Raw genomic sequence first — 27,101 nt, 5'->3', positions numbered from 1 at the left:
GAAGTAGTAATATTTAAAACAATGGTTTTTATATCTTAGCTATTTTAGAAAAAATTTTCTAAAATAGATTCGAGATCATCATTAAACAAATATTTTTGCCATATATCCAGGTGCCAATATTAATAATTACGTCACTGCAGTATGTAGCGAGTTTTAGGGCGTCGAAACGGAGAGGAAAGGACCGAACGACGATCGATGCATTGAGGCGCCAGGCCCATGAGCTCAGCCCCGTTTCGTTTCATCACCCTCACCCCGGTATAGCTTGCAGCGAGGCTGCCCTCCGGGCTTTCCTCTACTGTGCAGTTGCGCATCAACCTTTTCACAGTGTAGATCTGCATTCGGTCACTGGACTTTTCGTTTGGTACAAACGTTGTTTCTTTTTTGCTCATTTTTTGTTTGTGACATATTATACAATTGTATATATTTTGAAAAAAGAATCATGTTACCGATTTTATTTTTTTATATGGAATTCTCGATTTCGTATATTATTTGTAGTGATATCAATTAATAGTGTCATAAATATGTCGGTTATCATTATCGTCGAGATTTGCAATTTCGACGTGCTTGAACCATTTTTCGAGCACACGATCCGTTAAGTATAAAACGATTCGGTGTCATCGATTCAGACTTACTATTGTGATGTTCGTTTCACTGACAGACGATTATGGTAAATAATTCACATATTATTACAAAGATTAGAAAAAAAGATTTTGAAAAGTACATCCTTTTTATATGTTGAAAAATTTAGCACTGATTCGAAATAAATCTATATTTTCTTTTTTTTTTTTTATTTAATAATTATAATTTTTTTACACGAATAAATTATTATTATAAGTGATTAATAGATTTTTATATTATTTTTATATCGTTTATATTAAATTTCTTTTATTTTTGCTTTATTAATTTTGCCGTAGATTTATTTAATTTTTGCAATGTGAAATGATTAGATATATTTTATTAAGTTACATCTTGTAGAATGATTGCTGCAGATAAATACGGAAACCAAATGAATATCAAAGATTTGAAATCTCTGAAACGTGAGATTTAGTACGATATATTTCAATGAATTTTTATACGATATATATATTTATCGTACAAGAAAAGAACAAAGAATTTATCTTCATTTGTTTAATATATATGTATTACAATTAATAAATATTTAAATTGAGATTATATAAAATCATAAAATTATAAAAATGACTATGCTAGAAATGAAAAACTTTCACCGCGCGCGTGCGTATGAAGTGTTTTTTATTGTGTAAATATACAAAGGATAAGAGGGATAACCAAGTACTATCTCGAGAATTGAAACGCATTGTTTGCCGGTACACTTTGGGCCTTTATGCAATGTGGTCCAAGTATTTGATTTAGCTTGTTCACCTACTTCGGTAAATGGCTCTTTTCCCCTTTTTACAAGACACTATCACGTGATAGAATTTCTCGTTAACATTTTACAAAGTAGGTTAAACGTTGATACGAAAAAATAGAAAATTAATAATTCATATAACTAATATTTAAAAAAAATAATAAAAAAACAATATATTTTAATTGTTTATTTCATACGTTCGTATTTGATTGATTGTAAAATAAATAATTTTAACAGAATGGGGAGGAGAAAAATTTCTTAAAATAGAAAGAAAAAAATTGCAAAAAATTAAAGTGCATTACAAATAAAAAAATAATTTCTTTTATATCATAAAAACCTATCAATCTTTGTTTACAGGAGATAGCTGATGCTGGTGGTGGTTATAAACGATTTCGTATAACTGCTCTAGTTCTGTATATATTTCTATTTGGATGGACAGACCGCGTGGCAGCTGGCGATTGCGGTCTGGCCGAATTAACTTGCCGGGATGGGCATTGTGTACCGATTGACGCGTATTGCAATGGACGAGATGATTGTGGAGATAATAGTGACGAGCCGGCAATGTGTACACCTTGTAACCGTACGTATCACGGACATGAAGGACGTACGTACAAATTGGATCTTCCGAGACCTGCCGAGGAACGTCTGCCATTCCTTTGTCATTTAACATTTACTGCTGCTGGTCAGGGATACGGTGAATTGGTACAACTTTTGTGGGATGCTTTCAGCGTAGGCCGAATAGATCCGAACACTGACAGTTTTATCACAAATTGCCCAGAAGGATCGTTGCAATTGGCAGAATTGGGTAGACATTTTACTGGCGGTTCTTGGTGCGGAGTGGGAGAAGGAAAAGCTTCTTACTATAGCGAAACCAGTACCGTCACGGCATCCATACGACTGTTTCATGCACCTTCTACTGTACCATTTGAGTTTCGTTTAAGATATAGATTTGTGTCACGAAATGAAGCTGTTGCTAGATTAGGCAAGCCCGAACTTCCAATCGAAAGAGGTTCTCCGGTGCCTGGTACTTACTGCTCTAGGAACTTTTATGAATGCCACTTGAAACAGTGTAGACTGCAAAGTCCAAATTATCCTGGGGAATATCCAAGAAATGCAAGCTGCTTGATAACCATAAGACAGAAAGAGGTGCCTACTTGTAAGCATGCTATGATTTCAGTGAGATCGACACCGACTGGCCCAGTCGGAATAACCACAGCTAATAATACTTTAAGCGTATGGCAAGATTGCCCTTTGGAAAAAGATCATCTTATCTTTCGTGATGGTGTCAGACCGGAAGATGCGATTTTATTAGTTTATTGCGGGGGACCTTTACCAAGGATCACTGCCAGAGGTCCAACAATGCAAGTGGAATTTCGAAGTTCCCCAATAGCCATCCCTCTTGGTGCTTCTGCTTTGAGACTTGAGCTAGAAATTCAAGTGATTTATGTTGACTCTGATGGGCTCGATTATGCGAAAGGCCCACAGGGTTGCCATTTTTTTGTAAATGGTACTAACAAAAGAAGCGGTATATTAAGAGCGCCACTTCATGCACTGCCACCAAATTCCAGTTGTACATGGAATATTAAAGGATCTGTCGGAGACAGAGTATGGATTTATTTTTCTTCATACTCGCAACGAGACTTAACAGGTAGTGTCGAGAACAATGCCAGTTCTCAATCTGATGTATCTTGTGCGATAAAATTAATATTCTGGGATGGTACTTCAACTACTGGACTTCCAATGGCTACTCTTTGCGACGATACGCCTAAGCTGTGTGCACACGCAGCTTTGAGAAATGTCACTAGAAGTACGAGACCGTGCACACAAGATGAAAGTTATATCACAGTTGCACCATCTTTAACGTTACGTATGGAAACATTGTTGGGTACTGCACTTCATACGGTTAACTTTAATGTAAGCTAATAATATTATAATCTTATTTTTTATCGAAATATTATTATTATTAAAATATTAAAATATCATGATATTGCACAGGCACAATACGAATTTATCTCTACCATTCAAGTTGGTGAACCGTGGGGAGATGGAGTTTGCAGTAGAGTTTGGAGAAAAGTTCGAAGCGGTGATGTGATATCCCCCCGTGACGTTCGTCTCTTTGGAAGAGGAGGATCTTCAAAATTGGATTGCAGATATCGTATAGAAGCTGGTGCCGATGAAAGGGTGCGATTGACTTTGCACAACGTCAGTTTAGGCGAATCCACCACATGTACAAGTGAACCAGATCCTCATACTGGCCGACCACGTTGTGTTCAGGAAATGGGTTCTAGAGAAGCTCGTTTAGTTTTATACGAAGCCCCGTGGCGAGATGTAAAGCTTCCAAGAGCTTGTTTATGTGATAATACATCGCATCTTCCGTTGACGCACATTTCTTCGAGCAGAGCTTTGGAGATCACGTTTTTGATTGATCAGCAAGCTCCGCATGAAGACTTCGAAACCCTCTTTTTTTACGCCAGCTTCGAACTTGTCCGATCACCCGAATGTCCGAGAAAGCAAAGGGTACGCGGAGAAGGTGATTATTATTACTATTATTAAATTTTTAATATTCTCACGAATCCTTACTATATAAGAAATCATTTTTACAGGCGGTGAATTACGATTCGTGACTCCACCATTATCGAGGCCAGATATTTATTGCGACGGATTACCATGGTTGGTAGAAGCGCGCGAGAATAGATCCCTTTTCGTTTTAACTTGGGGCTGGTTCCTTCCTCTGGAACCATCACCAGTATCTGAAATGAGCGAACAAACCAAATGCCCGACCACCAATAGAATTCTTCTTTATTCTGGTTGGCCACCGAAACTTTTAAAAGTAGTGTGCCCTGCAGAACCAGGCGCAAGAGAGTTTACAGTTCATGTTTTCTCCGAGGAATGGTTGGGAGGTACTGGGGAGGGTAAATGGCCAGGTCCGCCACGACCTCCTGCTTTTTTGCTCGACTTTGTTGCAAGAGAATCTGGTCAGGCTGCAGCCTCCTGGCTCGAGATTTCAAAAAGTAGAGCTGCACTGCGTAGGCAGTTACGATTACCTGAAAGAGGAATAGAGAATGAGACGATAACTCATGGTGACTGCCCTCATAAATGTCCTGAATTAAGCGCTTGCATCGCGGCAAGCCTTTGGTGCGATGGAAGAGCTCATTGTCCATCTGGACACGACGAGGCTAATTGTGGTAATGGTGCGAAATTGCTTGGACTACTCCCTTCAGAAATGTGGCTCGTATTAGCCGGTGTCGCTGGAATTATCGCTGCCTTTGCGTGCTTCTTTATTATACTGATTAGCAGGTATGATCATCATAAAAGATATTGTGTGTTACAAATTGATTATTATTGTTTTTTCTTTGTATAATATTTGTATATTTAATTTTACTGCAGGTCAAGAGCACGTACAAAAAGACTTCATTATAAGGGTACAAAAAAAAGCAATAGACCGAGACGAGCCCCAACAGAGGAAACATTACTTGGAGCAGCATCCTGACAACAACAACCCGGCTTCGTGGAATATATCCACGTGGACCGGGAAACAACCGTTTAGCAATATTTCTCTGCGCTTTACCGTCCAGTAACTTAACACTATCCCCAAGCATTAAATTCAAGTTCAAATATTTTTCTTTCAAGCATTTATCTTTATGCGTGTACATTGCGTTGTTTAATTTTTTTTATATATTTTAAAATCTTCCAGTTGTTTTTAATTATTACGATTGTTATACACTTGTTGATTTATTCGTTTTATATATGATTATACATATGTGACTGTGTATATTTTATCAGGATATAAATAATGCAATAGAGAGGGACACAAAACATAATCATACACTGTTTTTTTCAAAAACTTTTGAATAATATTACAAACATCATTTTGTTGTACAGGCAGTTAGAGTGATAGCAATATCAATGTTTTTATTCATGCAATATGAGTGTATGATAGAAAAAAGTGAATAATAATATTCATTATTGCAGAAACTGCATTATAAAAAAAACTCGATTTCCGAAGTATATGAAAAAGTATATCAAAGTATACTTACATATAACTCGTTACGTTATGACTATGTAAGTTTATTTAGTAACACGATGTTTTATAAACACAAGAGATAGTAAATGCAATTAATATAATATACAAGAATAAATCGATAATTTAAAAGATATCACACATATTGCTCAAAAGATATTGTAACTGCCAAAAAAAAAAAAATATTAAGTTAATTTTGATTAGCTGATATAATACATTTTAGTAGCAATAGAAAAAAAAAATAATAGAAGAAATATTCTGAATGCAGAAAAATAACTTTTTTATATTTTAATGTAGGAAAACAAGTGAAATTTTTAAAAAATACAAAATTGAAATTGATCATATATTTACTCATCTAACAATAATGCCAAAAATTGATTTTAACACGTTCAGTATCTATATTTCTCTTGAGATTTTTAAAGATATTTTTATGACTTTTGCTCTCAGATATTTAATTATATATTTTAAATAAATTATATTGGAAATAAAAAAAGAGTTGTAAAAGATAAAAATTGTTATTTAACTCGAAAGCTTATTAAATTTGCTGGAAAAGCTATCGATGTTAATAATATTAATATATTATTCATACTATTTTTCATTTGCTAAATACAAAAATACTACAAAAATACTATACTTAAGGGAACAATTGTAGATAAAGTTCCAGCGCACAAGAAATTGTGAAAAAAAGAAAGAAGATAAGAAGAAAAAAAAATTAGCTGAGATTTATAGTACAATATTATATAACAGTGTTATTCTAATTTGCTTATGTGATTAATTTTCAATTTTAATACGAGACTTAAAAATTAGTATTTATCTTTTCATTGTCTTATCTTTTATTTTGTATTTATATATATTTATAATTTATATATAATATTAATTAACTTATAATGATAGAAAAAACTAATAGAATATATTCTTATTAACCAAAAAAAAAAAAACAGATAACGAAGTAGGTAAAGTATAGAAGATACAAAAAAATTAGAAGATATTTCTGCAAATATATTCTAAAAAGATCATTCATAAAATCGCTGTTATACAATATTTAGTACTATAGTTTATAGATGCACTTACAAAAACATAGCTGTGACACAAAATGTTGGAAGATATTGATAATATAAGTTACGATTATAAAGCACTTGATAATGTTAAAATGTTGTTATTAAAATATAGTTGCTGTTATAATGAACAACTGATACATATTATTTGTACGAAGGAGAAAGAAACTTTCGCCTATAAGATTATTTCTAATTAGACGATTCGTATTCAAATATTGGATCATCGTATTGAATATTTTAAACGAAAATTTAATCTGATTTGCGAACAACAATTCAAAAAATAAATCAAACATAGTTTTTAATTTAATTAAGTATGAGATAGGTTATGATAAATGAATATTGAAAGAGTGAGAGTGAGTGAGTGTGAGAGAGAGAGAGAGAGAGAGAGAGAGAAAGAGAAAGAGTAAAATATAATTAAGTTTCACTGTAAGGACTGAAAGTAAGATATACGCTAGATACAGTCATTAAAAATAATGAAAAAGGAAAGAAAATAAAGTGTATGATAAGTGCTATTCGGAAATGAATATTAATGTATTATGTATTTAGCCTTTTAGAGGACGTACATACAAATTAGAAATGAAGTATCTAATATTTGAGATCTATCACATTTATCACATAATGAATTTCTTTCAAAATTAATTTTTTTCATTATTTAACAAATCAGGACATTTTTAAAGATAAAGTTCTTATAAATAGTTCACAATACTTCACAATAAAAAAAATATTTTTATTGTAAATCATACTTCCTATAAATCTAAGAAAGTATGATCTTAACAGATGAGGAATTTCGAAATTATGAAATAGATTCAGTATAAAAGATAAACTTCCGTGCTTATAATAATATTTGTATAAGAATGTATATACCATGGTCTGTTTAAAATATTTCCAATTCTAATATCTGATAATATTTCATTTTATTAAAATAAAGAAAAATAATAGAAAATAAAGAAATAATAGACTGTTTTCAAATATTTTCTTGTTTAATTAAAAAAAATAAATTATTCGATGATATATAATTACACGTTTCATATTTATATTGAAAATGTGTTATTGTATATGTATGTAAATTATAAACATAATTTATTAACATAACATATTTATTTTGTAAATTCTGTTTTTATTATTTCATATAAATAACTTCGATGAATTTTAATTTTATATAGGTTATGTTAATTTTATATTTGGATATTTGAATTGGATAAATTGATTTATACAGACCATGTAGCTCAATATAAGTAGCGAGTATTAGAAAAAACTTTTTTGGGAATTCGATAATAAATTGTTTTCCCTTTAAGCTATTCTAATCTAAATAAACAATTTAGAGTTTTGAGAGAAATACGTTTTATGAAGAGAGAAAGAAACTACTTGTTCTAGATTCTACTTTAGTAACGAATTTACTTAAAAAGAAAAAAAATTCAAATTAAATAAGACTTATATGCAGAATTAAATTTAAGACTTATATCCAGATTGTGTACGTATTCGTTTAAAACATATTTATAGAATAAAAAAAAAAAACACAAGTTGATCTATTATTAAGAGATCTACTCTTGAAAATAGAGTATAGAACTTACAATGCCTTTTACAATGTAAGAGTGACATGAGATCGTTCATAATCTCATTTAGAAATAAAAAGAGACATTATCAATATTACACTTTAATCACAGGAATAGATGCCAAAATATAACGTAGAAAAAATGATAACTTTATCAATCAATATATTCTAAAATTTTTTTTGTTTTTTTTTTTATTTTTCTCATTATTTTATTTATAGATTTTTTTTTTTTAGGAAAAACGTGTACAATTTCTTGCTACAAGTTTTATCATTTTTTCGAGAAATACATTAAAATAGAAGGAGATATAAAATAGCATTAAAATTTTTCTTCTTTATAAATTTATTTTATCATATTCATAAATTTATATTTTACGCAACCGAATTTTTCTTATTTTAAATTTTTTTGAATCATTAATTCTTTGATAATATAACAATTTATAAATAATTATATATATGACAAAATTAATGTGTTGACAAACAAATATTAGAAATATAGATTTGAAGGGGAAGATAGAATTTTTAATTTTTTTTCAAATACTCGTTTGTATTGATACTTTCAATTTTAATAAATGCAAAAAATTTATAACCGTTTTTTAAATTTTACTACTAATTTACCCTTAGATTATTAATCATAAAAATGTTAAACATAAAATTAATATTCTGTTTATTAGATTTTTGTAATTTTAAACCTAGTATTAAAGAGAGCTCTGCGCGATTATGTCATTTGTGACATTATCTTCTGCAGGGCATGTTTGTATAATGTCTAAACTTGTTCTTTTAGTTTTTTTCAGATACGCATTTTCTGCTTGATCACGAAGAGATTGCGCCATAAATACACCTGTATTGTTGACCATTTGCGAGAAAATTCCATTTGGATTATCTTGTAATAATTCGTATGGTGTACCGAATTCCTATTTCAATACAAAAAATTTATATAATATATATATATGTATACATTCATATTTTAGAAATGAATTTCTATTATAATATGCAATTTTAATTTTAATGCACTTTAAATTCTTATATATCGATGATTTAATCTCAATGATTTGATTAATTTCTCTAGTATTTTTAAAATATTTATAATGAATATAAAATTAAATCATACCGCTATTTTACCAGAATCCATTACTATAATTCTGTCACTGTCAATAATAGTATTTATCCGGTGAGCAATCGTAATAACAGTACAATTTACAAATTTCACTCTTATAGTTTTTTGAATTAGTTCATCCGTACTAAAAAAAAATCGTTTTTAAATATATATATTTTTAATAAATATGAAAATTAGAAAAAGTAATTCAAATTACTAATTGTCAATATTAGCTGTAGCTTCATCCAAAACTAATAATCGATTGTTCTTTAAAATTGCTCGAGCCAAGCATATCAATTGTTTTTGTCCAATACTCAAGTTATTCCCTCCGTGCATTAATGTTTGATCCAAATTAAGATCATTTAATTCAACTTCTCGAAGAGTATTCCATAACAGCACGTCATCAAAATTTTTAAACGGGTCCAAATTATAGCGCAATGTTTCAGAAAACAAAAATGGTTCCTGGGGAATAATAGATATTCGTGAGCGTAATTCGTGCAAGCCCAACGTTCTGGTATCTCTTCCATCAATTTTAATCTCTCCTTGTAAACATTCGTCGAATAATCGAAAAAGTGCTGATATTATGGATGATTTTCCTGCACCAGTTCTGCCTACGATGCCAACTTTCCAGCCTGCCTCTATTGTCACGTTTAGATTCTATGTAAAAAACGATAAAAATATTCTATAACGATAACTTTCTACAAAATAAACTTTTGCACAATTATTATTTTTGTTTCATTACTTTTAATACAGGAGCCTCGTTCTTGTCATATTTCATGTAAACATTTTTCAAAATCAATTGACCATTTTCCGGCCAATTTTTTGCAGGAGGATCGTTACTTGTCCACGAGGCTTCTTTTGGCAAATTGGTATATTGTACAATTCTTTCTACAGACGTCAATTGAGATATCGTTTCGCTCAACTGTTTCAATCCGTATTGCAAACAACCGATTATAATTAATGATTGAGATATGGCTATACCAACATTACCTCCAAGAGTATTATCTAGTATTATCAGAAACTACTATTTTAGATTGAAAAAAATGTGTATATGCATCAAGTATTATGTTTAAAAATAAAGGATACCTGTTTCTATTGAAACAAAGGAAAAACAGACACACGCGATAAATATACACGTGACGAAATCTATAAATAGGCCGAAAGCTACGGGAACAACTAATATGATGTACCATACACCGGTGTGCACATCTTGCAAATGATCGAATTGTTTTTGTAATAATTCTATAACGTTTGATCCACTGCTTCTAATAGTGGACAATCCATTTAATGTAGCATTCACGTGAGAAAATACTGGACTTTTTGCTGTAAGTTTAACCTTCTTAAAATTAATTTTTATCAATTATAAAAAAAAAAAAAAATCATTTCTTTTAAATCTTTTTCTTGCCACGGCATACTTGCCTACACCTTCAAGACGTTTAACACCATTGGCAGTTCGAAGATACGAGATCCTTACAAAATAAAAGAGAATAACAAGTATTGCTATTGGAATAACCATCCAATAATTCATTATCATTACGATAATAAGGATACCTATTATCACTAAAAATATTTGTATGCTTTCCAACATCACTCTTGGTAATACTTCATCCACGACACCCAAATCCTTGGAAAATCTATTTACAATTCTACCTATTTCGGAAATCGAATAAAGAAATCATTAATGATCAAGTATATAAAACTTGTGCGATGTAAAAAGATATTTTAAAAGAATGATATTTACCAGAAGCGTTATAATGAAAGAAATTCATCGTTGTTTGCAATATGTTGTGAAACATGGAATTGTGAAGATTTTTACTAGCGTTCGCGCAAACTTTGATGAAAAACATATTCCTTACAAATACTGTTACAATGCACATAATGATGCAAAATGTATATACATATATTGCGTCAATAGTAGTTATAAGTCCGTGTTTGTCCAAAGAGAATACATTCGATAAAAAGGTATCGTTCAATATATAAGAAGAATATTGATTTTTCGATAAACGACTATTATTCGCCAAAGCCATTCTTATAGATTCGATATTTGTCCAGTAGGAGACCCAATAATCATTTCCATTGACTGTTACTTGAGCTATGAGAGTGATAAATATTAAAGCGGCTATTGTACAATAAGAGCCACCATATCGAAAGTATTTTCTCAAAATTTTACTAGAAGAATGATCAGTTGTCATTATTTCATCATTATCTGGTGCTAATTCTTCATTTTCATAATTGTACGAATTCTAAAAAAATTAATTTAAGTTAAAAAAATTAATCTTCAATGTTGCGAAAATATAGGTTATGATTACCATGCTACTGGTGGTAGACTTCACAGAAGATAATCTACGGATAGTTGTCTTGCTAGATTTCCGTCTTGTAGAGGTATTTTTAAAAGATTCGACATTTTCATTTTGTATTTTAATCTCTGCAGACATTTTAATTACGTTTATCATATCTATGAAATTTTCATTCGATTTGAATAAATCCTCGTAAGTTCCGTACATTGCTAAAGAGCCCTTGGAGAATACGAAAGAGTATTAGCTTCTTTAAAAAAAAAGTTTCTTTTAGAAGAATTTAAAAGATCTTTTTGAAATAGAAAATTATATTATTTATTCTCAATTTAATAATTAAATTCAATTTACTTTATCCAATACCGCAATTTTGTCTGTCTCTTTGATAAACTGTAATTGATGAGTGCATAAAATTCTTGTCTTTCCTTGAAGATAGTTTTTAATGCATCTATAAAAAAGATGTTTAGCTACACGTGAATCCACTGCGCTCAAAGGATCGTCGAATAAATATATATCAGCTTTTTTGTAAACAGCCCGTGCTAAATTTACTCGTGCTTTTTGTCCTCCGGATAAAGAAGATCCACCTTCTCCTACATTGCTCATATCACCATAAGGAAGTTGTTGAAAATCTTTCATCAAAGCACAAACTTTCGTTACCTGCATCCAATAGTGTAATTTTTTTTTTACTTACATTCAAAATTAACTTTATTAACAATGTTTAAAAAAACTATCTGAAATATGTGTATAAAATAATCTATATATACATGTGTTCCAATAGGAATACATACAAACGTTTGGAATTACCACTTGATTGCCCAATCATCTAATACATTATTAGAAATTTTTCAATAAAACTTACAGCAATGTATCTATCTTTATCATAAGGTTGTCCGAAAAGGATATTATCTCTAACAGTTCCAGAAAATAGCCAAGCTTCTTGACTTGCATAAGAGATCTTCAATGGAATATTCTTGTCTTGTCCATTATACTTTTCAAACGGCTTACAATGTAATGCCAATTTTCCAGCTCCAAGAGGGAGTTCTTTCAAAAGAAGGTGCAAAATCGAAGATTTACCTGAGCCCACTGAACCCACTATACAACATAGTTCTCCACCTTGAATCTTCATAGATATGTTGCACAATGTTGGTGGCAGTTGGTTAGGAATCCAATTCGCTGACACGCGTTCCATTACTATAGTGACTGGCGATTGTTCCTCCTCTTCGACATTGTTCAAATTTATATTTTGGCCTCTATTTGTAATTTTAATGATTTCCACGTTCTCTTTCAATAAATTGCTCTTTTTGTTGAATTTTAACACTTCGTTTCGATGGGGATGCGATCCCTTTTCGCTTGGGTATTCGTCGAGCAATAAAAATGTCTAAAGAAGAAAAAAAAATACAAAACAAGTTTTTCTTTTTGGTTCAACGAAAATGCGCGATTACGATTAAAGTAAATATGGATTGCAATTAAATTTGAACAACCTCTAATCTTTTAATGGACACCAAAGTTTCTCCGATTAACAAAAGAGCTTGTGGAAACAATAATGTGGTAGTTAATTGAAGCATCTCGAAATAACAGGCCAACATAAATGTCAATTCTACCCTTACTTGATTTCCCATTAGAACAAACGATGTGAGAGTTGAAAACAGAACTACACGATTTGAAAAGACAACAAGAGCCAGATATACTGCACGAATGCACGTTGAATTTTGTATATTTAGGATTTCGGTGGAACGTATAGCTTTCACGATTTTTTCAAACGGTTTTTCCCAAGCGTACATCTTGATCACCTAATAGCAAACAAATATATTATCATTCCTACAAGTATATGCAAGTATATATAAGAGATTAATACAAAAGTAATTAATATATTTCTATGAATTTTATTTATTATCCATGCATGTACTTCATTACCTGTATACCATTTATAAATTCGTTCATAAGTTGCATCCTTTTGTCAATTAATTTAGCAGTGATCTTTCTGTATTGATGAGTCAATGGGGAGAATACGGTATACGTTGGAACAGTTAATAACAAAAGGATTGAGATACCGATTATACTTGGAATTCCCACCGCGTGCCACAGTATTACAAAAATTATGATAAACTAAAAACCAAGATGAGATAAGAAGAAAATGTAATAATAATTTAAAATTTTATAATTATAGCGATATAAAAAAAAAATTACTTGGATAGGGGTGATCCAAATATAATTTAAATAATAGCATATCTCATCGAATCGTCTGACATCGTTGCTGAGGAGATTCACCACTTGGCCCGAACTAATATGAGTCAAGGCTCCTTTACTAAGTCTCAATATCTACAACAACGTGAATGAATAATAATTTGTCAAGAGAATAAATTTAAAAAAAAAAAAAAAAAACATTATCTTAAAATACAACTTAAAGAATGAGATAACGATAATTACAAACTATGACTCTTTTATGGAAATTAGACGCATTAGTTGACGAACTAATAGTTATTATTGCAACTGTATACATATAAATATATATATGTGTTATCATGTTAAATGTTGAAGGACTTTTATAATTACCGAATATATCATTCTTACTTGAAATTTGCTTATATATACTTTTAAACGAATATTTTATTCGTTGGAAAAAAATATTCTAGAAAAATAATAAAATATGAATTTTTGAAACCAATAAAACTGTTAATTGAATTCATACTTTTCTATAGATTAACGAGGAACAAGCAATTCGTATTCTCATGCCAATTTGCTGCGTTAATAAATCCACGTGATGCGAGATACACACGATCATTATTATAGACAATAATAAATAACAGATATAAGTTACAACTTCCAATTTCTCCATCCTCTTGGCATTTTCATCGATTTTAAAATAACTGATGATCCACGATACCAATATAGGATTAATCACCATCAAGATCAAATATTGAACAGACAGTAATAAACCTGTATACAAGTATTTTTTCCAAAACACACGAAATATAACGTTCACTAAACGGGGAGAATCGTTACTTTTCTTTGAGTATTCGTCATGATGCATTTCTTTTTGCTTTTGTTTCCATTTCTCAACTTCTTGATTCCAGCATCTATAACAAATGGGAATGCTTTTTTTTCTTGTTGTAAGAGTAAAAAAATGAAAGAAAATAAAATTAATAGACTAGAGTTATACGTATTTTTTACTACAAGTTATTATTATCTGAAGTATATCAATGTTTTTAAAATGGATTTTGAAATTTTTGAAACTCATCCTAATGGAAAATGCTAATTTAAAGATACATTTTAAATATTGTTGTTAATACTTACTCTTGTAATCGATCCGTGATTGTTTTAGATTCATCTTGTCTCAAAGGATGATACAAGTCTGATAATGTGAGTCCTCTCTTAGTGCCATATATGAATATATCTTTTATCCATCTGAAATATTATGTGTATAAAATAAATATTGTAATTGTAGTGTCATTTAAAATAATTTTGCATGGAAAAATTAAACAATGAATAAAATAAAAAAAAAATCTAAAAATTAAATTCAATTCAAATTTAAATTTTTTTTATTTCTATTTTCGATCGAGATGCATTTAAAATTATTATATATATAACAGTTAAAGAAAGTATTTCATATACATCAAAAGGTAATAGATCGATTGTTCTTTTTCATTTTATTTCAAAATCACTAAATTAATATTTCCTTCAAATATCTTTAAGTAATTTTAATTATTTAATTATCTCTTAAAAATAAAATAAAATTTTTAATAAACTGAAATTAAATAGTAAATAAAAAAAAAAGAATATTAAACTACGGAATTATATTATTTATAGAATGATATAAAATATTAATACCCAAAAAATAATCGACTAATGGGACTTGCAGTTTCTTGCGGACATCGTTTAGTGTACGAAAATTTAGTCTCCATTTTTCTCTTTCAAGCACCGAGCGAATTCTTAGCCAACTAACGTTTATACTATTTTCACTTATATACTTATAATAACTGATAAATTGTGAATAATGAATATTTCAAAAATAAAGAACCTTGAAAAACCATGAACTTGCATATTCTACAAATAAAAATTGTTTTGAATTTGCAATAAACAAAATTATATAATAATTTTATAATATATCTCAATATTTTCATGATAAGAATATAAAATTTATTCTAAATTTAATATTTTTATGCTATGAAATTTGTAATATAGTTTTATAAATTGATTTGTATACTTGCGCGTATTTCGACCAATCAGCAACATTTTTTTTTCAATACGCAGGCGCGCACAATATGTTATTAACTTCTAACTGAAAAATTCGATAGGAAAAGAAGAAATAAATAGAAAGTACATTTTTTATCTATCATACTTTGCCCACATTTTGTAAAGCTTATTAATATTCGTGCCGAATAGATATAATTAGATAGAATATAATAGTAGAATTAAATAAAAATTATTATATAATATAATATAAAAATTAAGTGGACAAACGTTCATATGCTCGTGCGCATATCCATCTAGTGACAATTATAAAGAAAGGAAGAGGAGAGGAAGGAAATATTAGTGATACATACATATTACCTTATTTATTTTCTTGTCGCGCATGATTTATGTAACAAGTAGATCTTTGTTTTATTAAATTACATTGAATTGCAAATTGATATTGGTATTGCATTCTTTAATGAAATATTTCTCATTAAAATATTTTTTTTTTCATTATCTTCAAGTTTGTAAAACTGTCATTCGATACATTTAAATCAAATATTAAAATTATAGTGTATATTATGAGTATTATATATTTTTATTAGTAGGGAATTTATATATATTACTTTTATATTTATATATAAAAGTAGGGAATTTTATTTACAATTCGGTATAGTACAATAAAGATTATAAACACGTGTATCTACGTGTACAAAATATAAAAATATAAATTTCGAAAATAACAAATTATAATGAACACTGTATTATTATTCTTGTATTATACTCATATATATTCTTAATACGATTGTACTGATTTGTTGATTATTTATCGAATGTTGTATATGTAATACATTAATGTAATACATTCGATATTCGAACTATATTATACAACTTATTAATGTATAATGTAATGTTATAATTATATATTTTTCATTTGTACTACATAATAAGATTATAATATATGTATAATATTAATCTTCTTTATAAAAATGTTATAAATGTAGCTTAATTTTTTATTTTTATCACTTAACACTTATATTTAAGATTTTATTTTCTTTTGCGTTTTCTTTAAAACGCAAAAACGCGTACACATAATATTCCCTACGATGTAAACATATAAAATTCGAAATAAAGAAAATATAAGTACTTTGGTACTCGTTATAAGTGCCAGTACGCCGCACAGCAGCATTCTATTTATGTATTACAATAGAGTTCTTGAAATACATTTCAATAATTTGCATATATAGAAATACAAAAATATATATGTATATACTATCTTGAATATTTTTTATGTTTGGTATTCTTATGTTTGAAAATATATTATAAAAAAATATAATTTTTTAATTGCACAATATTATCACTAAATAATTTCTATTGTTTTTCTTTTTTTTATCCAAAAATCATCGTTCTCCATATTTGGCAATATAAGATTGTTTTGCAACTTTAACTAATTGATCGTACATAGCACGGTCAGTTTCTTTTACTAATGATTTGAATTGACTGTAGCTATTTTGAAGTAATATGTATGGATGATCGAATTCCTGCAAATTAAAATACAATTATTTAGTATTTGGTTAATTTTTATATATAAAAATTTAATTATTAAATTACAATATTTAAAATTAAATTTAAATATTAAGAAATAAATACAAAATTCTACCTACCGCCATACGACCTTTATCCATAACTAAAACCTTATCACTATCCATAATTGTATTTAATCGATGGGCAATAGTAAGTACGGTACATTTGGCAAATTTTTTTCGTATCGTATGTTGAATTAAGGCATCTGTTTGCGGATCTACATTAGCTGTCGCCTCGTCAAGCATCAGAATTTTATTGTTTCTTAAAATAGCTCTTGCCAAGCAAACTAACTGTTTTTGACCAACGCTATAATTACTACCTCTATCCAAAACACGGCTTTCCAAACCTGTTCCAGTAGTAACTACAGCATCTTTTAATTCTACCTATAACATATATATAATTAAAAATTTCATTTTATTCATACAAAAAAAAAAAAAAGAAAATAAAATTAATATCTATGTTTCAACTTACTTCTTCAAGTACTTCCCATATAGCTTTATCTGTAAATTCGTTAAAAGGATCTAAATTGCGTCTCAAAGTACCAGAAAACAAAACTGGATCTTGAGGAATAATAGATATATTACGTCGTAAATCCTCTAAACAAATAGACCCAGTGTCTATACCATCGATTTCTAAAACTCCTTCGATTTTAGCTAATCTAAATAAAGCTGCTATTAAAGAGGATTTTCCTGCTCCTGTCCTTCCCACTATACCTATCTGCAAAATATTATAAATATATATTCTATTTTTGCCTATATTTTTCTAGAAATTAATGTATAAAAAAATATACTTTTTCTCCAGGATTAATGATAAGATTCAATCCTTTTAATATCGGAGGATCTTCCTCTACGTATTTCAAATATACGCTTCTAAATCTGATCATTCCATCTGTAGGCCAATTTTTTGGTGCATTAGCAGGAAGTGCAATTTGTTTTTCTGTTTTTTTGGCAAATTTTCCTCTATCGCGTAAATTCGGTTCAGGTATGACTTGCGTGTATTCTAACACACGCTCCACGGACATTAATTGATTCGCGACTTCAGCATTCTGCCTCATACCCCACTGAATCATTCCAGTCATAGCCATTACTTGAGTGATAGCTAAGCCTACTTCTCCACCGGAAAATGCTATAAGATAAAAAAAATCATATTCTATTATTATTATTTATTAAAGATTATTTTGTAGAAAAATATTAATTAAATAAAAAAAATATCAATTTGAATCTTACATTGTTCCAATAACAAAAAACTGAAGGTAACTACAGATATAAAGATGAAACAAAAGACATCCAACGAAAATCCAAAAGCAGTACTCGCTGTTACGTACATATAAACAGTGGAAGTATGGACGTCTTGCAGTTTATCAAATTCTTTTTTTAATATATCTTGTGCACAATAAGCTCTTATGGTAGACAATCCATTTAAAGTAGCATTTAAATGAGTAAATACAGGTGATCGAGCTGTAAAAATAAAAATTGTAAAAATCTTTTTAATATAAAAATATTTTTTAACTTCATCAATTATTTAAATATATATTTTATAATAATTTTTAATTCTAAAAAAATTTCTGAATATGAATTAATATTTAATTAATATTTTTAATGACGATACTTACTTATTCCTTCCATTCTCTTAATATTTTTACTAGTCTTCAAAAATACTTTTCTTATCCAATAAAATACTGTGCCCAAAAATACTATAGGGATTAAGAAAAGAGGATTAATGATACACGATACTGTTAACGATCCAACCATCATCATACATATTTGACCAGCATCGAGTATAGCCTTTGGTAATAGTTCATCAATAGCTCCCATATCTTTAGAAAATCTATTAAGTATTCGACCACTGGGATTGATATCGAAAAATCTCATACCCGTTCTAATTAAAGCGCTAAAGGCCATATCATGTAATTTTTGACTGCATAATATGCATACTTTGTAAAAAGACAATGATCTGGTAATTCCAATACAAAAAATTCCCACAACTATAATTGTATAAATATATAGATATTTATACATGGATGAAATATCCAAGTTTTCAATCAAAGTATCATTGGTAATATTAGACTTAGCTTGTATAAGATAATAATGTCGCGTTTCTTCTGCACTTACTCTGAAAATGTTTTTAATTTATAAAATATAGTATTTTAAAATATTTTAAATTTTAAAATAATATTTTATAATACTTACAAAATAGGAACAAAATAATCATTGAGACTGGCTATAAACTGTGTACTTATAAATAATAGGAGTAGTGTAAATGCTAAACATAAATTAGCACCAGTTTGGAAGTACTTAATGAATAGTGAACCTTTAACTGCTCCACGAGAAGTTCCTTCTAGACCATCATTTAATCCTTGAGGATCTTCATCTTCTTCCTCATCATCTGTTCCTCCACTACTTGCTTCTGGAGTTCGACTCTATTAAAATAAAATAATATATTTTCTATCTAAACATTATATAGATTTAAAAAATATAATATTCTTACTCTAGTACTTGATGATGAAAATTGTCTTCTCATAGTACTCTTTTCTAAAGAACTATCTTCATTCGATTCTGATTCTGCTGCAAGTAATTCAGCATACTCTGGTCGTTGCTTCAATAAATCTTGAAAATTAGAGAATACTGTAATTTTTCCTTGATCCATAAGTATAATAGCATCTACATTCTTCACATATTGTAACTGATGAGTAGCTAAAATTCTCGTTTTACCAGCTAAATATCTTTGCATACATTCCTCAAACAAATGTTTACTAACATGAGTATCAACCTGAAAATTATAAATTTTTTACTCCAAATTATTTTAAAATTTAAATTATTATTTCCAAAATGCTTACAGCACTCAATGGATCATCTAACAAATAAATATCTGCTTGTCTATATAAAGATCTAGCTAAATTGATTCTAGCTTTCTGTCCTCCTGACAAGGAACTGCCTCTTTCTCCAACAACTGTTTGATCACCTTGTGGAAATTGTTTGAAATCTCTTGAAAGAGAACAAGCTTTAACAACTTTCTGATATCGATGACGATCATAAGATTGTCCAAAAAGAATATTTTGTCTAATAGTTGAACCAAAAACCCAAGCTTCTTGTCCAGCATAGCTCAGACTTCCATTTACTTTCACGTGACCTCCCGTTATATCTATTTCTCCAAGAATAGCAGAGAGAAAAGAACTTTTTCCAGCTCCAACCATACCTATTACGGCATATATCTTTCCTTTTTGCATTTCTAAATTTATATTTTCAAGAGTATTCTCAGATTGACTTGGTTCCCATTTGGCTGTTAAATTGGTCATTTTTATTGCATATATCTCTTCAATTGACATTGAAGAATGTTTTTTTTCTAGAAAGAAAAAAAATATTTTAAAAAAATATTTTACATTTTTATTTAATGCTATATATCAAATGTTTACCTCCCATAAGATTTGCTGTATTTTCCAACAAATCACTAGCAACAACTATTAAACCATTATGTCTCCTTTTTTCTAAAGAATCGTCCAGATTCTCATAACTATCTATTTCATCATCAATATATGGTATATCATTTTTGGAAGTTTTATTGGAAACTTGTTTGGATACGCTATTAATACTACCATTAAGACTAGCAGTGAAATTATTTGAAGTATAATTATTATCTTGAAATTCTTCATACATTAGAAAATGCTGTAATCTTCTTACAGCCACTATACATTCGGCAATCTCCGCAAAACCTCGCACGAACATTCCAGACATAGTATGCGCCAAAATATTAAAATAAGAAGAAAAAACAAACACTTTATCGGCAGATAATTCATTGCCAAATAAGAGGATACTAATTAGAGTAGCATAAAGAGCCATTCTTGTGGTAAACAAGTTGAAGGTCATATAGATACCTCTAATATAGGCACTTTTAGTGACCACTTGTAATTCTAATTTACGTGCAGTTTCGATCAAAGCGCAGAATGGTTTTTCCCAGGCATACATTTTAATTACTTGAACACCTGATATAATTTCGTCCATTAAACGAACTCTTTCGTCGGTTTTTATAGCAGTTTGTAGCCGAAATTTGGAAGACAATTTTCCTGTATATGCTAAAATACATAAATTACAAATTGAAAATTTCTAATAATAATTCACAACTTTTAAAGTTTATATTCTTAAATATTAATTTTAAGACTTTGAATTATGTGTATTTTTATTTTCGATTATTTATCATTATATCATTATATTTATATTATTATGGAGAATAAAAAATATTTTCCATATCATTCGAATCTTTTTTTAATTTATTATTACGAAAAACTCACACTGAATTGGCACAACGACGGAAACTGCAGCAATACCAATTAAACCAGAATATCCAGCTTCAGTATAAAGAAAGTATGCTATGATTAACATCGAAATTGGAGCAGACCACATATGATGTATAAAGATGGAAACAAGATCAAATCTATTTACATCATTAGCTACTAAATTAACCACTTTCCCTGGAGCTGTTTCACCAAGTGCTGTTTTGCTAAGTCGTAACGCCTATTATATAAAAAGAAAAAAAAATTATTGTTTATATTATGCATGGAAATATTATTAAAATTTCAAATTAAAGTGCAATTTTATAAAGCTATGTTATATATTATATTTTATATATAAAATTTAAATTAAAATAATTTTTTCCAGGATTATTTGAACTTTTGATAAACAATTTAAATAATAAAACGATTATCATTTTTTAAATTACCTTTCGATACACTACAGAACACGTGGCAACCCTGATTTTTGCACCAATATGAAATGCACCGAAAATTGCTTGATTGAGAGTGATTACGTTTATAGCTGTTGCTATACAAATTCCAGCCGCGTATAATAATGCAGTTTCGTAAGTTTCATTCATACTCTTTTTGAAATAACGTAAAAGTCCACCCAGAAGTATTGGTGTTCCTAATCTTTAAATGAATATTTGTTATATATAGTCATATAAAAATAAAAAAACTAACATTTTGCACGAGATATTTTATGAATAATATAAAACATTAATATATTTTTAATTCTTTTTTTAAAATTATCTTTCTAGTAAAATTATCAAATGCAAATAATTCTCTAAATTATAATTGTATATGAATTATAAAAATATTGAATGCAAAGAAAATTGAATTAAAAACCAAAAATATACCGTATAATAAATTCGTTTAATATTTGCATTAAACCAAGCACGGTATATTCCCACCAAAAGGTACGAAAAATTGCTCTCAACAAACTGGCTTTTCTTTTATATTTTTTCGAATTTTCCATCTCAATTTTCCATCGCCTAAAATAGTATGTTTCATAAGTAGTTTGTAAGTTTTTTTCTTGTAAATTTATAAATATAATTATCTAAAATATTGAATTGAACGTCGATACAAACTTTTCCAATCGATCTCCAAGCACATTCGATCGATCCGTCTTCAAAGGAGTATATAAATCATCGGTTTGCAGAATCTTTCTGTAGCCTATCTTGAATAAATCTATTGTCCACCTGTCATATCAATATATCATTGTAACAGATAATTTAATAATTTAACAAGTGTAATATGGAAACAAACAATTAAATTAATGAATTTTTAATTGAATATTTATTCAATAATATTTTAAATAATTAATCTTTTTATAATTATTTTGAAACAATTATATAGATAATTATATAGAACTACTTCAGAAAAAATAATTTTAGTTACAAATAATATTTATATGTGTTTAGTAAATCATTTTTTAATAATATTATCATCGATCTTTTTGCTTATAAATTGCGAAAACAAAACAAATTTGAATATTTAGAACAATTTAATTATATGCATTTATAAATTTGAATTTAAATATTTTAATATTAAAATATTTAAATATTTAATGATAAATTTACTAATAAATATAGTCTGAATTTTTTTTTCATAATTTCAAATTTATATATCACTTTCTTCTTTAAAACTCACTATTTTTAAACAAATTTTAAAATGATTCTATGTTCATATATTCAAAATAAGTTACGAATTCATTGAATTAACCTAGTTTTGAACCATGATACAAATATGAAAGGATAACAACAATAATAATAATATAATAATAAAAATTGTTGCAAATTGTTTCATATTCAACAAGTGAACAAAATTTAAAAAAACTTACCACCAAAGTAACACTGATAGTAAATTTGCTTTTTCTCGTGGATTTGGTTTCGATTTCAAATTGGTTGTGTCCATCTTCTTCTGTATGCTGCATTAACCCACTGTTATTAATTCTTTAATTGCTAGTGAAAAAAGTATTCAAGTATAATTCGTTTTAAGGGAGTGAAAAAAATAAGAAAATCGTGAACACTTGATATTGATTTCTTAAACAAAGACGATTTTATCATTCAAGGGGCTTACATATCTACTTGAGAGTCCTCTTAACGAACGAATCTGATTGCTGACTAATTGAGCAATCACTTGAAAATTGACACGACACAGACACAATAAGGAATCTTGAGAGCAATCACTAAATTCACGTTGTCGATATTCCAGATAGATAAATCCCGTTCGATGATAGTTCAACCAAATCCACTATCCGGAATCGTTCTTTGTCTTCGCATGGAACTGTATCGTGGAGGAAAATAAAAGGTACACCTGTTGAACACCTATATTTAAGACAAAAAGACATCATGTATCAGATCTAAATTTTTTGTGTGTATCGTGTATTCTTTCCCTTTATCTTATTATTCGCTTAGTCACTGTTCAAATAACGACAGGAAACTTTTAGAATTTTGACACGATTTGAGACGTATAGATATAAAGGAATATATTATTTATCGATAATAATTTTATTTTATAATTATTAAATATCATAATTATTATTACATGAAATCCTAACACAATAAAATTATAAAATTATAAAGCTAATAAAACGAATAAAACCAAAAAAAAAAAATGTAGAAATAAATAAATTTGACTAAAAATCACTGATAAAGAAACTGTGTGACTCAATAATATTTTTTTCATAAATTATGAATCTATACATTAGTAAATTACCGAAAGCAGTATTAGTTAATATATTTAATTATAAATTTAAATATATAAAATAATTAATATTTATTCGTCTCTTTGATAGGAATATATATTGAAATTATTATCATTTTTATTTTTATTATTGACATTATTGCATCACATGACCTTGAATTCTCTATTTGTAAAATACATTGGAATTAAATTTTATAAAAGCGTAGCGATGTACTTAAAATTCATCGATCGTGTTAGAATGTAATGAGTTGAGTAATTTGTAGCAACCATTGTCACGATTTTAATTCACAATTACCTGCTGAAACATAATGTCGTTTAATCAAAGAAATAAAATCTAACATACATTATAACATAAATATGTAATATGAATATATTGCAAAAAGTTAGTGATAATATTAGAATAACAATAAAGATAACGAGTCAACATTGCTATCATTCAATTGTAAACATTATTGTTCCAATATCGTAAAAATAAAAGTAGAAGAAATAAAAAAACATATTTAAAAAATAAGTACATATGTATTTTAAATTATTTAGAAAACATTTACAAATATTTTTTCAAATTATCAATTGTATGTATATAGACAAATAAAAAAGATAAAAATAACGCTAGTCATCTGTCATTCATGATTAAAACTATTTATTTATATTATCACGAAATGAGATAAAATTAAAAAATTTTCAGAAATTTAAACTAAAATTAAAATATTAAACGAAATTAAATTAAAAGTAAAAAAGATATATATAAAAAATAATAAAATAATTTTTTTTAATATCTTACATATAGTATGATAAATCTTATATACATTAAGATAGAAGTTACGTATTTGCTTAAATAAAGCTATCAAACAAATACAAATGAAAATGAGTTCGTCATGATTATTCAGCAAAAAGTTTTATAAAATTTCTGTATTACCAAATTTCTGTATTAAAGATTATTGTTTATATAATTTTATATAATTTTATTAAAATATAAGTAATATTTTATTCAAAAAAGATTATATGTAAAAAAATATATTTATTACATAAATTGATAAAAGAAGAATATCGTTTATCTTTACGCAATTATATGCATATAAATGTATATAATTATTAGTCGCGGAAAGCTTTTTCCAGGAAATACCATGAACTTGCAATAAATTAAGGCAATAATTATATCATGACATTTATTGTACTGTTATCAATTCCAAACTCAGATTTTACGTGATATCAACATAGATTACGATTTTACATTTTTATTTTTCATAATTTTTACTTCTACAAAGAAAAAAGAAATTATAAATGGTGCTGAATCAGTAAACTTAACATTATAGTTTTAAATTCCATTCGATACATGCGGATGTGTATACACTGTCATAAAACAAGCTATTGCGAAGGTAAACGAACCGTCGTATTCTACCACATTGAAAGTTTTAACAAATTTATCTATGATCCAAATGAGAAGATTCGCATTGCATAGATCATATGCATTATATAAAAATATATTCAAATTACAACTTTAAAAAGTTTAATGAATATTTTTACTTCATAATTAATAATCTTTAATTATTATCATACAATTGTTTCAATGTACATTTTTAAACATATTATACTTTTAAAAAACATTATTACATTATAAATAACATATATAAATAATGTTTATAAGTAAATAATATAAATAATATTTATAAATAATGATAATAAAAATATTAATATTAAAAAAATTAAATATGAAGCTTTACAAAGAATAATTGAGTCACAATTGTTATGCAATAAAAAAATCTTTTTAAATTATTATCAGGAATTATATTTATGTAAAAATATATAAAAAAATTACAAGAGAATTTTTTCATAATAATAATTTTTCAGTCACCATTGTTTAAAAGTAATAAATTTTTATATTATTAATTATACATCGTTCTTCAATGGATGTGAGTGAGTTCCTTCTAGTTGTGTAACGTAGTCAGGCTAATGGTCGCATTAAACGATGCCACGCGAAATTGTTATTAAGACAGAGAAGCTGAGAACGGGTCAATTGTATACGGCACGTGATGTGTACTGTTCAGTATAATATATCACGATTCTTTTCAATTTGACTTAATGCATATTGCCATGAGTAACTCGTAACATTTTATTTTTGTGGAAAGTAATTTCCAATTTTCATTACACAATTTTACATAAGTCGTATAATTTTTATCAAATGGTAACTTATCCAATTTATTAAAATTTTTTCCAATTATTAAAATCATTTTCTTATGTTTCTTCAAAGCATTGTAATTGTACTATTCTGTAAATAGTCTAACAGGGATATTTTCAGCCTAAGGGACAAGAATGTCTCAATCTGGCATGCAAAGTGGTCTTAATGTTAACACAGCAATATTTCATATATATGCTTATTATGATTTGAAAAAGAATTTTGAATAAAGCTAATCGAATGAAATATACATACATACAACATTTGATAAATATATATTTTTACTTACTTTCTGTATTTGTATCATTCGTTTTCTACTTAACAAAAGAATATTATCGATGAATGTTACATTCTACAAATTGGATTTGTTTTCTTACGAATAATGTCGTTAAATGCTTCGATAAATCGAAACGATAAGTACGCCTGCCTCCTTAGTACAAAGCCTGAAACGCTACTGAATACAGATCTTGTCTCTTTCCTTTTCCTTTGGTTGCTTCTTCGTTCTGTGACGTATACTCAATATGTAGCTACTATTGAACTATCAATATAACTGATTTCTATGTATTTTTAATAATACATACGATTTTCTATATTATTTTCCAATAATTTTTATATAATTCTATATATATTCAATATAGAAATTCAATAAATAAGAAATTATATTTTTTTTCTAAATAATTGTTTACAAGCTTGAATACTAGTTTTCTATACTTTTTAATCTTGTTCAAAAAGTTTTTAACATTTTTTATTTGGATATTAACATACATTAAAAAATTAATTCACAATTACATTTTTTATA

General features: G+C 27.9%; 3 protein-coding genes across 10 annotated transcripts; 1 reads left to right on the top strand and 2 right to left on the bottom strand.

The window, feature by feature from the left end:
• The first annotated feature begins 85 nt into the window (after positions 1-85).
• LOC550984 lies at positions 86-5,570 on the top strand. 3 transcript variants are annotated; one of them, XM_016915150.2, is made up of 5 exons: positions 86-667; positions 1,724-3,280; positions 3,362-3,896; positions 3,970-4,663; positions 4,754-5,570. In XM_016915150.2, the coding sequence occupies exons 1-5, from the start codon at positions 665-667 to the stop codon at positions 4,854-4,856; spliced, it is 2,892 nt and encodes a 963-aa protein (XP_016770639.2). In that variant the 5' UTR covers positions 86-664; the 3' UTR covers positions 4,857-5,570. The 3 variants fall into 3 exon arrangements, with proteins under 3 accessions (XP_016770639.2, XP_026299798.1, XP_026299797.1); XM_026444013.1 differs by having other exon boundaries at positions 243-361; XM_026444012.1 differs by lacking the exon at positions 86-667 and adding an exon at positions 1,196-1,388.
• Positions 5,571-8,634: 3,064 nt separating this feature from the next.
• LOC725051 (multidrug resistance-associated protein 4) lies at positions 8,635-15,354 on the bottom strand. 2 transcript variants are annotated; one of them, XM_026444009.1, is made up of 16 exons: positions 15,207-15,354; positions 14,673-14,783; positions 14,068-14,455; positions 13,566-13,697; positions 13,293-13,484; positions 12,860-13,168; positions 12,238-12,756; positions 11,730-12,035; positions 11,397-11,603; positions 10,829-11,330; positions 10,507-10,737; positions 10,174-10,410; positions 9,830-10,092; positions 9,305-9,744; positions 9,103-9,232; positions 8,635-8,905 (listed from the first exon to the last, which is right to left on the bottom strand). In XM_026444009.1, the coding sequence occupies exons 1-16, from the start codon at positions 15,278-15,280 to the stop codon at positions 8,690-8,692; spliced, it is 4,257 nt and encodes a 1,418-aa protein (XP_026299794.1). In that variant the 5' UTR covers positions 15,281-15,354; the 3' UTR covers positions 8,635-8,689. The 2 variants fall into 2 exon arrangements, with proteins under 2 accessions (XP_026299794.1, XP_026299795.1); XM_026444010.1 differs by having other exon boundaries at positions 12,986-13,168.
• A 1,206-nt stretch (positions 15,355-16,560) lies between these two features.
• Positions 16,561-26,775, bottom strand: LOC551061 (multidrug resistance-associated protein 4). 5 transcript variants are annotated; one of them, XM_006566698.3, is made up of 17 exons: positions 26,592-26,775; positions 23,503-23,750; positions 23,264-23,384; positions 22,512-22,622; positions 22,281-22,415; positions 21,849-22,053; positions 21,421-21,643; positions 20,548-21,204; positions 19,972-20,477; positions 19,623-19,904; positions 19,325-19,554; positions 18,748-19,247; positions 18,362-18,592; positions 17,926-18,260; positions 17,607-17,852; positions 17,216-17,518; positions 16,561-17,092 (listed from the first exon to the last, which is right to left on the bottom strand). In XM_006566698.3, exons 3-17 carry the CDS (start codon positions 23,335-23,337, stop codon positions 16,952-16,954), a joined length of 4,179 nt encoding a protein of 1,392 aa, XP_006566761.2. In that variant the 5' UTR covers positions 23,338-23,384; positions 23,503-23,750; positions 26,592-26,775; the 3' UTR covers positions 16,561-16,951. The 5 variants fall into 5 exon arrangements, with proteins under 5 accessions (XP_006566761.2, XP_006566762.2, XP_006566764.2 ...); XM_006566699.3 differs by having other exon boundaries at positions 23,264-23,350; XM_006566701.3 differs by having other exon boundaries at positions 26,680-26,775.
• Between the last annotated feature and the right edge of the window lie 326 nt (positions 26,776-27,101).

The sequence above is a fragment of the Apis mellifera genome, linkage group LG11, assembly GCF_003254395.2.
Source record: "Apis mellifera strain DH4 linkage group LG11, Amel_HAv3.1, whole genome shotgun sequence".
Lineage (NCBI taxonomy): Eukaryota > Metazoa > Arthropoda > Insecta > Hymenoptera > Apidae > Apis > Apis mellifera.
The sequence above is the reverse complement of the archived record's forward strand: the minus strand, read 5'-3'. Positions and strand labels throughout refer to the sequence as shown.